We start from the raw sequence: 14,625 nt of genomic DNA on the forward strand, positions 1-14,625 counted from the left end.
TAGATTGTTCACCTTGTCAGCTCTGTTAGTCAAACCAGCAAACTTTTGGATACTGGCCCAACACTCTAACCACTAGGCTACTTAAGCACTTTGTCCAGCATCATTATTGGTAAACCTATACAAAGGACAGATTACTTTGGGCTAGATAGAAAATAAAGAATGCTGCAGGACTAAAATAATTGCTCGATTTGAACAGTAGGCTACCAGTTCTTGGCCAGTTACAAGTTTACCAGTGAGTTTTTGTTAAAAATAAGATTTAGCTTTTTTTCTTTGAGCTGAATCACAATCAAGAAACACAAATAATACATTAGTCCAATATTATCTGCTACACAAGTAGTAATAGCAGAAGGAAGCATGTATTCACCTCACTCAGGTAAAATGGAGTTTAGTTCACTTGACCTTTTCAGCCATCTGCTATCAGAAAAAGACCATTCTGTCATTTGAAAATAAGTTATTTTTTACACTTTATACCATAGTCCAATGGTAAAAGAGAAAAGATTGATTGACATAGCGTTTGTTTGAATTACATACACTTGGGTTGAGGACTTGTGAGGTGTCTGTTTCTCAAACTAGACACTAATTTACTTGTCCTCTTGCTCAGTTGTGCAACGGGGCATCCCACTCCTCTTTCTATTCTGGTTAGAGCCAGTTTGAGTCCGGGATGCTGGCCTTCTAGGCATTAAGTATTCACACCCTTGACTTTTTCCACATTTTGTTGTGTTACAGCCTGATTTTTAAATGGAGATAAACAGACAACGTTTTTCACATTCAGGGACCTATATAATCTTGAATCGGCGATGTTTTTCAAAATTTTGGGCAGTTAACCATTGCCGAGCTAAGGCAGACTGTTGTCAGCAGCCTAGTCAACTGTATAACAAAACCTTTTTAACCTTAACTACAGGTCTTACTTTCAATAATCATTATGGTAAGTTCTGTCAAGATGAGTGGTGGCTATAGCACAACTAACAAACCAAGTTTCGTCAAACTATCTAATGTTATGTAGCTAGCTAACTTAGCTAACTTTAAGGTAACATGAAGTTGGATAACTCGTTGCTAATCATTCTGCGTAAAGTAGCTAGCTAACAACATGAAAGTAAATCTGTCAGCTTTGACACATTTATCTTGGGAGCTAGCAAGCTAATTTATTGAAATTGTATTTTCCACAGCGTGAGTGCATCTCTATCCACGTTGGTCAGGCTGGTGTGCAGATCGGTAATGCATGCTGGGAGCTGTACTGCTGTCCAGCCTGATGGGCAGATGCCCAGCGACAAAACCATAGGTGGAGGGGATGACTCCTTCAACACCTTCTTCAGCGAGACAGGAGCGGGAAAACATGTCCCTCGTGCAGTTTTTGTGGATCTCGAACCAACTGTAGTTGGTAAGGACGAAATAAGCTAAGCCATGGTTACCATATGCTGTAATAAAAAATATAATCCTCCCTGACCAGAGAATGATTTTTCATAGATGAGGTCCGCACCGGGACATACCGTCAGCTGTTCCACCCTGAGCAGCTCATCACCGGTAAGGAGGATGCCGCCAACAACTACGCTCGAGGCCACTACACCATTGGCAAGGAGATCGTGGACTTGGTGCTGGACAGAGTTCGCAAGCTGGTGTGTAACGTTAGCTTGTATTTTTTTTGTTAGCCTGAAGCCATGTGCATCCTCTGCCCAACAAATTCGAGAATGAATCGTTTGGAGTGCTGCAGTTCCGAAACGATATTGCGCTTATCACCCTAAGGGGCAGTTAAGCATTGCATTCCGCCAATAGTCGTTCACAAGTTAGTCCAGTTGCAGCCACAATTAGACCCTGTCTCAAATGTACCAAGAAAAAAAATCGTATTTGTATGCCTGGCAATTAACAAATGTATATTGTTTAAAGCACGACTTTACAAGTCTGTCACAAATGACAGCTCTAGTAAGCCCTTTATGGTGAACGACATGTGAACAAGAGGCTTGTAGAATCATGACTATTTAGAGTTTTCAGTTCATTGTTCACAGGTAGGGTGTCCTGGTGCCCTGGAAAGATTCGTTATTTTGAGTCTTAAGAGATCAGTCAGTAAAAAGAGCCGAACTTCCCATCACTTGTCCATAACCTGTGTTCTTTCTCACCCCAGTCAGACCAGTGCACTGGCCTTCAGGGCTTCCTGATCTTCCACAGTTTTGGTGGTGGAACTGGCTCAGGTTTTGCTTCGCTGCTCATGGAGAGACTGTCTGTGGACTACGGCAAAAAGTCCAAACTGGAGTTTGCCATTTACCCTGCCCCTCAGGTATTGCTAATGTTTAGTTGTTCACATGATTATATGGTAGATTTCCACTTCAGCAAAACGTTTACTGTACTTTATATCCCTGTACTCAATACTTGTTTGATATGTACATTTTCATTATGTAACACCTAATGATGAAGTTCTACCTCTTGTGTATGTGTTCAGGTGTCCACAGCAGTGGTGGAGCCCTACAACTCTATCCTGACCACCCACACCACCCTGGAGCACTCAGACTGTGCCTTCATGGTTGACAACGAGGCCATCTACGACATCTGCCGTCGTAACCTGGACATCGAGCGTCCTACCTACACCAACCTCAACAGGCTCATTGGCCAGATTGTCTCTTCCATCACTGCCTCGTTGCGTTTCGATGGAGCCCTCAACGTGGACCTGACAGTTCCAGACCAACCTGGTGCCCTACCCCCGTATCCACTTCCCTCTGGTCACCTACGCACCGGTCATCTCTGCTGAGAAGGCCTACCACGAGATGCTCTCTGTGGCAGAGATCACTAACGCCTGCTTCGTGCCCGCCAACCAGATGGTGAAGTGTGACCCTCGCCACGGGAAGTACATGGCCTGCTGCATGCTGTACCGTGGGGATGTGGTGCCCAAGGACGTCAATGCTGCCATCGCCACCATCAAGACCAAACGCACCATCCAGTTTGTCGACTGGTGCCCCACCGGCTTCGAGGTAAATAAGCAATGGATTAATTAATTCACACTGATCTATGCTTCTAAACATTTAAGGCACTTGGCATGTTAATTATTGGTTAGTCAGTATTTGACTTTTTTTGTTTGTGCCCTGCAGATTGGCATCAACTACCAGCCACCCACGGTGGTGCCAGGTGGAGATCTAGCCAAGGTCCAGAGAGCTGTGTGCATGTTGAGCAACACCACGGCCATCGCTGAGGCCTGGGCTCGGCCACAAGTTTGACCTGATGTACGCCAAGCGTGCCTTTGTGCACTGGTATGTGGGAGAGGGTATGGAGAAGGGGGAGTTCTGAGGCCAGAGAGGATCTGGCTGCCCTGGAGAAGGACTACGAAGAGGTGGGAGTAGATTCAGTGGAAGGGGAGGCTGAGGAAGGAGAAGAGTACTGAACACTGACACGTTTAAGTTAATTGACAATTTCAATAAAAGTTGTGTTTTGTTCCATTCTCCTGGGGATTTTTACCAGCATGATGTAATGGTTTAAAAAAATATGTAAAAAAAAATATATAAAAAAATAAATCAAGCAGGAAAGTATCCTTTTTTGGGGGGGGCCAAAGTTAACTACATCAGCACAATAGTTAAATTACCCACTGTGTCCAGTTGATAGCAACAAACACATCAGGCATAGAACACCTTAGTATTGGTTATAAAACATTTATTGATTTGGATGAAAGTCAACCTGTCAGTCTACCATTACGCCATGAATGTTTGTTCCTAGGGAGTGTAGATCAGATGTACAGTACCAGGGACTACTGTAGTTCATATTTTAAATGTTTCCTGCACCATTTCATTTTTGAACCCCCATGTGTTTTCCTTGAGGTGAGCTTGTATGAGCAAAGCAAACTAGATGTACAGCCAGCTGTAGATCTCTTTTCCCCACATGGCAACTTTGACATTAATTTAGGTTGCATGGTTATTTTCCATATCCATCTTCCAGTTAGGTGGGGTATAACTACCTCTTATACCGGTATACAAAACAATCACTCAAACAAAGTGCCAAGTCAGTAGGTAAGATGAGAACATCTTTGGCAGGTCATTCAAATCCATATGTTCCCTTGTAAAATAACATAGTATATTCCTGGACTTGCATCCTCCCTACCTACTGGAAAGAACCTCCACCAATGAATAGGAAAGCACCTCGATTACAATACATATTGAATTGAAATCTATTTGAGTAGTTCTGTTCACGGTTGATGGACTAGCTATATTTGTGACAATACCGGACTCCTTCCTTTAGAAGAATAGGAACTTTAGGGTTAACTATTATCACACCACCTGTCCTGACCTTTGGGGTTACACACAACTTCACGCATACTCAAGTGTGCGCACAGGAAGACACCACCTTCAGTTTACAAAAACTACATCTCATCTACACAGCATATAAATACCAGTCAGAGAGTTATGTCTTCAGATTAATCAGAAAGCTAGTCTTAGAATAAAATCCTAAGAGAATCAACCCCCAGGCTGTAGCTACTGGACTGAGTCTGAGGGAGCCTGTCAGTCAGGAGTTTTCCCTGTGTTACTGACAGGCTGTCATTGGTTAAGTCACCAACACTCATTGTTGGGTCAAAGGTAGATAGGGTCATCATCCATGGTGTTTCTATGGCGACAGACCCCCCCCTCACTGCATGATGAAGCCAGTTTGGGGGGGCAGGCATGGTGAGGTGGGGTGTTGCTGGGGGGATTGAGGGTAGGGGCTGCTGGGGTAGCCTGGAGGACCCTGGCTGGGGAAAGGCATGGCGGGATACGGGGCGACTTGGTATGAAAGGCCGCTGTGCTGAGGGGAGGGAGGAGGGGCAGCTCGCGTAGATTGGGGGGAGAGGGCTCCATTTGTGTAGGGGGTAGATGGGAAGTCCTGGGGTCGACTGGGCTGGGTAGGGGTCTGCTGGGGTCTAGTGAGACCCTTCAGCACCAGCTCTCGAAGTTTGTCAATCTTTACACGGCGCACGTGAGCAAGATGGCGCCTCCGCTGGTAGTCGTCGATAAAGCAGTCCAGAGCCAGCTCTCCATCCAGAAACGAGTCTGCCATGTTCTACACAGGGACATCAAAGCAGGGTTATATTCACACAAGCATACAGACTCAACATAATACACACCAACACAAAATATCCTAGAGTGAGTATTCTTGTGCGTGTAGGAGTGTGTACATGTCTATGAGTGTATTCTAGTGTTGGTGTAGTTGTGAATGTATATTCTAGTGTAGTTGTGAACGTATTGGTGTGTGTGTGTCACCTCAGTCTCCTCTTCTATCTTGGCTCCCTCAGCTTGCAGCAGAGCCAGCAGAATGTCCAGAGAGCTGTTGCCTGAACCATGGTCTGAGGGATAGAAAGATGAGGGAGAAATGGTTAGAATACACTAAAACACTAAGCATTACAGTGAATGACTGTCCTGAACCTAAGTTGTGACTTGATCCCTGGGGCAGAGCATCAATGTAATGGGACTGAATACAGTAGCTGGCTAGCTGGGGCATTCAAAGGATACTAAGCAGCATTGAGTACAGGAAAGCCTATCAGGTAACAGCTGTCTGACAGGGTAGTCACTAGATGGCCCTGCTAGAATGGACAGAGAAAATTGTTGTCACGGTACCAGTGGTGTAAAGTACTTAAGTAAAAATACTTTAAAGTACGACTTAAGTAGTTTTTTAGATTATCTGTACTTTACTATTTATATTTTTGACAACTTTTACTTTACTACATTCCTAAAGAAAATATTATACTTTTTACTGCATACCTTTTCCCTGACACCCAAAGTACTCATTACATTTTGAATGCTTAGCAGGACAGGAAAATTGTCAAATTCACGCACTTATCAAAAGAACACATGGTCATCTACTGCCTCTGGCAAAATCACTAAACACAAATGGCCCTGGCTATCCGTACATTTTATAAATGGAAATTGGTGCCGTCTGCTTTCCTTAATTAAAGGAATTTTAAATTATTTTTACTTTTGATACTTAAGTATATTGAAAACCAAATACTTTTAATCAAGTAGTATTTTACTGGCTGACTTTCACTTTTACTTGAGTAACTTTCTATTAAGGTATCTATACTAGGGATGCACGATATATCGGTGAACATATCGGTTTCGGCCGATATTAGCTAAAAATGCCAACATCGGTATCGGCCCGATGTCTAGTTTAACGCCGATGTGCAAAACCAATGTCAAAGCTGACGTGCATACCTATATAACATAGGTACATGACGTAATGACGGCACGTAAAATTTAGCGTTATATGTGCAACACAGCATTCCTAACCTGGCCCACAATGTCTGCTGTGTGGATCAAGCAGTCAACAAGTCGAGCAGTCATTTGAAACAGTAAGAACATTTCAGCGAGACAACTCACGAGCTAAATCCATTAACGGCAAGATAATGGAATTCATTGTCCTTGACAATTAATTAACCGTTCTCTGTCGTGGGTGATGTTGGCTTTCACGACTGGTCGAGCAATGGTACACACTACCAAGTGCGCTATTTTTCAGATGTTGCCCTACCGGAGTTGCTATTAGCTTCACAACATACAATGGAATGCCGTTTGGGTCTTTACGTGTCAAAAAAAGATAGACATCAAACCACACTATTTGACAATAACAGTATTTAAAGCATTAAATAAGCTTTTCATTTGACACGTCAAATAACACAGTTCTATTATAGAATGTTGTGTGTTCTGAATTTGCACGTGCAAGCCAAACGCCACCACTACTATCAGTAACACTGTCAAAGCTGTACAAAAAAGTCTGCAAACAATACCGCGTTGGTAATAAAGCATTATTTGTTCGACCACAACTTCTGGGGTAGCTAGCTTTAGCTGGTACTAAGCTAGCACCAATACAACCAGCCTGAAAACAATGACCAGTAGAAACTGCAGTCATTTTCATTATTCTTAGCAATGATTTAGGAATCCGTGTGAGTAAGTATTAGCTAGGTAGCCACTTGTTGTTCGCCTATTGAAATTAAACTTCAGTTCATGAAAATAAATAGCTAGCCAGCTACTTAACCCTGTTGCCCAAAGCTAACGTTATAAGCAGCCAGTTAGTAGCTTCATATGGCTAGTGATGCTCGACAGGACCTGGTTATGTTTTGTGAAGGTAGCCACAATAAGGATTAGGCACAATAGTGGAATTTGCAGTTTGCCTTCAAAATAAAAGTATCTCTTTGTAAGTGATGCAGAAGGTTACAATTTGTGGAATCATGCCATATTTAGACAATATAATGTTAAACAAGGTTGGAATGTGAAGCAATGAAATGGGGTATCAGTCTACTCGGTGACAAAGAACACAACTGTGAAGAGTTTACGCACATATTAGCATTGCAGCTCTTATCTCAGGACTGTCAATTTGAAATCACCTCCCCAGTCAGCCTATTGTGTGTATTGACATTCATATTGCACTGTACAGCTTTACCTAAGGATTGGGGATCAATGAAATGGGGTATCAGTCTACTCAATACCCAAGATATTTTTTCCCAACGTCCTCGGACTTATCAGACTCCAAAACACCCACGCAGTATTGTTTTTCCTCTGGAATAGTGTTCAATACACATATGTTGACAATAAATGTGGCTCAATTCACTGTTGTTACAGAGTCCCGCAATAAGAGCTATGACGCAAATGTTCTCTGGGTGGCACTGAGTAGACTGATACCCCATGTCATTGATCCACAATCCATAGGTAAGGCTGTACAGTGAAATAAGTATGCCCCAATGCAATTCTAAAGTATAATACATCCAGTGTGACTTCAATAGATTTGTCAAATTAACAAAATTGTCTTTTGTTGATTTTATATAACAACATTCCAACCTCGTTTAGCATGATCTATTCCAATTATGGCATAATTATACTATATGTATTCATTTGCATCACTGTCAATGACATACTTTTATTTTGAAGGCTAACCGCAATGTCCACTATTGTGTTTAATCCTTATTGTGGCTAGCTTCACATAGATGGGTCCGACCACCAATAATAAAATAAGAACCGTCTTATAAATTAGGGTTATTTTAGATGACACCTTGCTATATAGTTAGCTAGCTAGCTAACGATAGCTACTGAAACAGATTGTCGTTTTGCTATGTTTTTGGGGAAGAACATTGTTTGCATCCATGAGCTAGTTAGCTTTTTTTTTAAATGACCAGCACTGTAGGTGCACGAGACAACTTTACCAGCATCATAACATACGTATCGATGAATCGTTGTGACATGAAATACGAGCGATAGTGTAATGAATGTGTAATAACTATGTAAAAAAAAATATGAACGTGTTAAATTATTATGTGAAGTGCAGTCATATTCCGGTCATGATTGGTCAAATAGTGTTATTTGATACGTCAAATATATTTTTTGACAGGCAAAGACCCAAACGTCGTTGCATGGAAATCCTGGTTGAGAATGAAATGAATGAACAACTAAACAGCAAATAGAGTTTGATAATATTTTACTGGTAAGGGGGACATATGTAAATGCCAACAAAATAATTTTGGTCAGTGTGGTGTGTGTGTGTGTAACCTTTATTTAACTAGGCAAGTCAGTTAAGAACAAATTCTTATTTACATTGACAGCCAAACCCGGAAGACGCTGGGCCAATTGTGCGCCGCCCTATTGGACTCCCAATCATGGCCAGATGTGATACAGCCTGGATTCGAACCAGGAACTTTAGTGACGCCTCTTGCACTGTGATGCAGTAACTTAGACCGCTGCGTCCACGTGTGTGTGTTAACTATTTAACCGTACAAGAATGCTTAAAAGAAAGCTAAAATTATAAATATCGGTTAGGTTGGTGGTGGAAACTGTGGTTCCCTTCTTTCCAGCGTGGCCATGTAGTGACAACCAGACTGACAGAGGACCAGTATCCAGTAACAACCCCACTGACAGAGGAGCAGTAGCTAGAACAACCTGACTGACAGAGGACCAGTATCTAGAACAACCCCACTGACAGAGGACCAGTATCCAGTAACAACCCCACTGACAGAGAACCAGTATCCAGTAACAACCCCACTGACAGAGAACCAGTATCCAGTAACAACCCCACTGACAGAGAACCAGTATCCAGTAACAACCCCACTGACAGAGAACCAGTATCCAGTAACAACCCCACTGACAGAGGAGCAGTATCCAGTAACAACCCCACTGACAGAGGAGCAGTATCCAGTAACAACCCCACTGACAGAGGAGCAGTATCCAGTAACAACCCCACTGACAGAGGAGCAGTATCCAGTAACAACCCCACTGACAGAGGAGCAGTATCCAATAACAACCCCACTGACAGAGGAGCAGTATCCAATAACAACCCCACTGACAGAGGAGCAGTATCTAGGAACAACCCCACTGACAGAGGAGCAGTATCTAGGAACAACCCCACTGACAGAGGAGCAGTATCCAGTAACAACCCCACTGACAGAGGAGCAGTATCTAGAACAACCCCACTGACAGAGGACCAGTATCTAGAACAACCCCACTGACAGAGGACCAGTATCCAGTAACAACCCCACTGACAGAGAACCAGTATCCAGTAACAACCCCACTGACAGAGAACCAGTATCCAGTAACAACCCCACTGACAGAGAACCAGTATCCAGTAACAACCCCACTGACAGAGGAGCAGTATCCAGTAACAACCCCACTGACAGAGGAGCAGTATCCAGTAACAACCCCACTGACAGAGGAGCAGTATCCAGTAACAACCCCACTGACAGAGGAGCAGTATCCAGTAACAACCCCACTGACAGAGGAGCAGTATCCAGTAACAACCCCACTGACAGAGGAGCAGTATCCAGTAACAACCCCACTGACAGAGGAGCAGTATCCAGTAACAACCCCACTGACAGAGGAGCAGTATCCAATAACAACCCCACTGACAGAGGAGCAGTATCCAGTAACAACCCCACTGACAGAGGAGCAGTATCTAGGAACAACCCCACTGACAGAGGAGCAGTATCTAGGAACAACCCCACTGACAGAGGAGCAGTATCCAGTAACAACCCCACTGACAGAGGAGCAGTATCCAGTAACAACCCCACTGACAGAGGAGCAGTATCCAGTAACAACCCCACTGACAGAGGAGCAGTATCCAGTAACAACCCCACTGACAGAGGAGCAGTATCTAGAACAACCCCACTGACAGAGGAGCAGTATCTAGAACAACCCCACTGACAGAGGAGCAGTATCTAGAACAACCCCACTGACAGAGGAGCAGTATCTAGAACAACCCCACTGACAGAGGAGCAGTATCTAGAACAACCCCACTGACAGAGGAGCAGTATCTAGAAAACCCCCACTGACAGAGGAGCAGTATCTAGAACAACCCCACTGACAGAGGAGCAGTATCTAGAACAACCCCACTGACAGAGGAGCAGTATCTAGAACAACCCCACTGACAGAGGACCAGTATCCAGTAACAACCCCACTGACAGAGGACCAGTATCCAGTAACAACCCCACTGACAGAGGACCAGTATCCAGTAACAACCCCACTGGACAGAGGACCAGTATCCAGTAACAACCCCACTGACAGAGCAGCAGTATCTAGAACAACCCGACTGACAGAGGACCAGTATCTAGAACAACCCGACTGCATAGGGTCCTGAACATCTTTGTGTGTATGTGTTCATCTATGTGTGTGTGTATCTGTGTGTGTCTCTACCAATGTGTGTGTGTGTACCACAGGAGGTTGGTGGCACCTTAATTGGGGAGGATGGAGTCGTGGTAATGGCTTGAGCGGAATGAGTAGGATAGTATCAAATACATCAAACACATAGTATGATGCCATTCCATTCGCTCTGTTCCAGCCATTATTATGAGCCGTCCTTCGCTCAGCAGCCTCAGCAGTGTGTACTCACAAGTTCCAGGCTCGGGGCAGGTGAGTGAGCGGTCCTCTGGGACCATGTGTGAGTTGTAGCGTTCACTAGGCACCACCTGCAGCATATCCCCCACCTTCTGAGCCCCACCCCCCTCCTGGGTCCGCATGAACACCCCAAAGCCTATGTCTGCCCCATCACTGGCAAACTGCCACCTAGAGAGGAGAGGGTGGAGGAGGAGATGGAGGGAGAAGGGGGAGGAGGAGAGGGGAATGGAGGGAGGTGGGGAGATAGAGGGAAGGAGGAGAGGGAGAGGGGAATGGAGGGAGGTGGGGAGATAGAGGGAAGGAGGAGAGGGAGAGGGAGGGAGGTGGGGAGATAGAGGGAAGGAGGAGAGGGAGAGGGAGGGGGTGGGGAGATAGAGGGAAGGAGGAGAGGGAGGGAGGTGGGGAGATAGAGGGAAGGAGGAGAGGGAGAGGGGAATGGAGGGAGGTGGGGAGATAGAGGGAAGGAGGAGAGGGAGAGGGGAATGGAGGGAGGTGGGGAGATAGAGGGAAGGAGGAGAGGGAGATGGACGAGAAGAGAGGAGGGAGATAGAGGGTGGAGGAGGAGATGGAGGGAGAAGGGGGAGGAGGAGAGGGGAATGGAGGGAGGTGGGGAGATAGAGGGAAGGAGGAGAGGGAGAGGGGAATGGAGGGAGGTGGGGAGATAGAGGGAAGGAGGAGAGGGAGGGAGGTGGGGAGATAGAGGGAAGGAGGAGAGGGAGGGAGGTGGGGAGATAGAGGGAAGGAGGAGAGGGAGAGGGATGGAGAGGTGGGGAGATAGGGGAAGGAGGAGAGGGAGAGGGGAAGGGAGGGAGGTGGGAGATAGAGGGAAGGAGGAGAGGGAGATGGACGAGAAGAGAGGAGGGGAGATAGAGGGTGGAGGAGGAGATGGAGGGAGAAGGGGGAGGAGGAGAGGGGAATGGAGGGAGGTGGGGAGATAGAGGGAAGGAGGAAGGACGACAAGAGAGGAGGGGAGGTGTTACTCCACGTGACATCTTTACCAGGGCTGCATACATAGTGTAAAGTGGCTTCCTCTCCTTCATCTGCACTGATCTGAAATCACCACTGGGTAGGAGAAATCAATATGGAAGACACCCATGTTAGTTTGGGGTCAGGGTTTAACTCTAGTGTGTTCGGTCAGACTTAAAGCTGGAATCCTTAATGGTGAAACTGTCACGTCCGTTTGGGATATTACAACAACAAAGAAGTTTCTGCAAACAACCAACACTGTTGTTTTCCCTCAGGCATCATTGCATGAGAGATAGAACACAATAAGTACTGCAGATTTTTTGTTTGTTTCAGCAACAAAAACAACAAAGGCGCTGGGGGCGATCAGTAACACTGTTTCACCTTATGCGGATTTCAGCTTTAAGGTCAAAGATTACACAGGTTTGGGAAGTAAGGTAAGGGTTAGAGGTCAGTTGTCAGGGTTAAAGGTTGGTTACCTGAGGATGCTGCTGGGGGTAGTGATGTCATACTCCAGTGTGAAGGCGGAGCCTCGGCTGATGGTCACACTGTTGTCGTACTGGACCTTGACCATATTGTCCTGAACATAGTACGACCTGGGCACCGTACCGCCGTAGTTTATCTACCACCACAACACACACATCAATTCATGCACATGCACAAACAAACACATCTCTCTCTCTCTCTCTCTCTCTCTCTCTCTCTCTCTCTCTCTCTCTCTCTCTCTCTCTCTCTCTCTCTCTCTCTCTCTCTCTCTCTCTCTCTCTCTCTCTCTCTCTCTCTCTCTCTCTCTCTCTCTTCTCTCTCTCTCTCTCTCTCTCTCTCTCTCTCTCCTCCTCTCTCTCTCTCTCTCTCTCTCTCTCTCTCTCTCTCTCTCTCTCTCTCTCTCTCTCTCTCTCTCTCAATTCAATAGAGATGTTTACATTCACGCTGTATAACAACCGGCCGTAATTGGGAGTCCCATAGGGCGACGCACAATTGGCCCAGCGTCGTCCGGGGTTTGGCCGGTGTAGGCCGTCATTGTAAATAAGAATTTGTTCTTAACTGACTTGCCTAGTTAAATAAAGGTTAAATAAAATAGAACATTAGCAAAGCAAGTGAAATAGTTCTAAACAAAAGTGAAACAAACAATAAAAAATGAACAGTAAACATTACAAAGGAATAGAGACATGTCAGATGTCATATTATGTCTATATACAGTGTTATAACGATGTGTAAAGGGAGAATAAATAAACATTAATATGGGTTGTATTTACAATGGTGTTTGTTCTTCACTGGCTGCCCTTTTCTTGTGGCAACAGGTCACAAATCTTGCTGCTGTGATGCACACTGAAGTATTTCACCCAGTAGATATGGGAGTTTATCAACATTGGATTTGTTTTTCGAATTCTTTGTGGGTCTGTGTAATCCGAGGGAAATGTGTGTCTCTACTATGGACATATATTTGGCAGGAGGTTAGGACATGCAGCTCAGTTTCCATCTCATCTTGTGGGCAGTGTGCACATAGCCTGTCTTCTCTTGAGAGCCAGGTCTGCCTATGGCGGCTTCTCTCAATAGCAAGGCTATAGCAAGAGTCTGTGGTCACTAAAGATCCCATGGCACTTATCGTAAGAGTAGGGGTGTTAACCCCGGTGTCCTGGCTAAATTCCCAATCTGACCATCAAGGTCACCTAATCATCCCCAGCTTCCAATTGGCTCATTCATCCCCCTCCTCTCCCCTCTAACTATTCCCCAGGTTGTTGCTGTAAATGAGAATGTGTTCTCAGTCAACTTACCTGGTAAAATAATGGTTTAAAAAAACAACAACAAAAAACAGTTATTGCTTTCCTTAAGTTTGGGTCAGTCACAGTGGTCAGTTATTCTGCCACTGATTACTCTCTGTTTAGGGCCAAATAACATTCTAGTTTGCTCTGTTTTTTGGTAAATTCTTTCCAATGTGTCAAGTAATTATCTTTTTGTTTTCTCATGATTTGGTTGGGTCTAATTGTGTTGCTGTCCTGGGGCTCTGTGGGGTGTGTTTGTGAACAGAGCCCCAGGACCAGCTTGCTTAGGGGACTCTTCTCCAGGTTAATTTCTCTGTAGATGATGGCTTTGTTATGGAAGGTTTGGGAATCGCTTCCTTTTAGGTGTTTGTAGAATTGAAAAGCAATTTTCTGGTATCAGCCTAGTTCTGCTCTGCTAGCAGTATTTGGTATTTTACGTTGTACAAGGAGGATATTTTTTATCAAAATTCTGCATGCAGTCTCAATTTGGTGTTTGTCCCATTTTGTGAATTCTTGGATGGTGAGCGGACCCCAGACCTCACAACCATAAAGGGCAATGGGTTCTTTAACTGATTCTAGTAGTTTTAGCCAGATCCTAATTGGGATGTTGAATTTGATGTTCCTTTTGATGGCGTAGAAGTCCATTCTTGCCTTGTCTCTCAGATCGTTCACAGCTTTGTGGAAGTTACCTCGCTCCCTCCCTCCCTCTCTCTCACCATGGTGCGACAGCGAGGGTCACCATCAGGGTCAGTAAGGGTTCCTCCGTACGCCACCGGGAGTTGCTCCGGGTCAATGTGCTTAAGTAACACCTCCTGCCAGTTAGCTAGAGACGGAGAGAGGGGGAAAAGAGAGGGGGAGAGAGCGAGAGAGAAAGACAGGGGAGGTTCAAAAGTTTGTTACAGCTGTACACTTGGCCCACCACCACCTGATGTGAGATTGCCCCCTAATGGCGAGAAGTGACATCTCAAAACGATACAGACCAGGGCTCTCCAACCCTGTTCCTGGACAACTACCCTCCTGTAGGTTTTTGCTCCAACTGTTGTTACTACCTGTTGTAACTAACCTGATTCAGCTTTCAACCGAGTTAA

General features: G+C 45.0%; 2 protein-coding genes and 1 pseudogene across 4 annotated transcripts in view; 1 reads left to right on the forward strand and 2 right to left on the reverse strand.

Moving 5' to 3' along the window:
- The first annotated feature begins 1,061 nt into the window (after window positions 1-1,061).
- LOC120025962 lies at window positions 1,062-3,364 on the forward strand (annotated as a pseudogene).
- Window positions 3,365-3,613: 249 nt separating this feature from the next.
- Window positions 3,614-5,396, reverse strand: LOC120025949 (vacuolar protein sorting-associated protein 37B-like). The gene is made up of 2 exons (XM_038970700.1): window positions 5,208-5,396; window positions 3,614-5,007 (listed from the first exon to the last, which is right to left on the reverse strand). The coding sequence occupies exon 2, from the start codon at window positions 5,002-5,004 to the stop codon at window positions 4,597-4,599; it is 408 nt and encodes a 135-aa protein (XP_038826628.1). The 5' UTR covers window positions 5,005-5,007; window positions 5,208-5,396; the 3' UTR covers window positions 3,614-4,596.
- A 5,237-nt stretch (window positions 5,397-10,633) lies between these two features.
- Window positions 10,634-14,625, reverse strand: part of LOC120025733 (SEC14-like protein 2) — a 32,173-nt gene continuing 28,181 nt past the window's right edge. For 2 of the 3 annotated variants that reach the window (XM_038970333.1, XM_038970331.1), the window contains 3 exons: window positions 14,227-14,360; window positions 12,254-12,396; window positions 10,634-10,979 (listed from right to left, as the gene is read on the reverse strand). In XM_038970333.1, the coding sequence (XP_038826261.1) occupies window positions 10,649-10,979; window positions 12,254-12,396; window positions 14,227-14,360 (608 nt within the window). In that variant the 3' untranslated portion in view covers window positions 10,634-10,648. The remainder of the gene's footprint in view (window positions 10,980-12,253; window positions 12,397-14,226; window positions 14,361-14,625) is intronic. The other variant, XM_038970332.1, reaches the window with a different exon arrangement.

This window comes from Salvelinus namaycush, chromosome 31 (genome assembly GCF_016432855.1).
Source record: "Salvelinus namaycush isolate Seneca chromosome 31, SaNama_1.0, whole genome shotgun sequence".
NCBI lineage: Eukaryota > Metazoa > Chordata > Actinopteri > Salmoniformes > Salmonidae > Salvelinus > Salvelinus namaycush.

Excerpts from the sequence above, each read along its gene's own strand:
- LOC120025949 (XM_038970700.1), bottom strand. The coding sequence starts at position 5,004 with ATGGCAGACTCGTTTCTGGATGGAGAGCTGGCTCTGGACTGCTTTATC.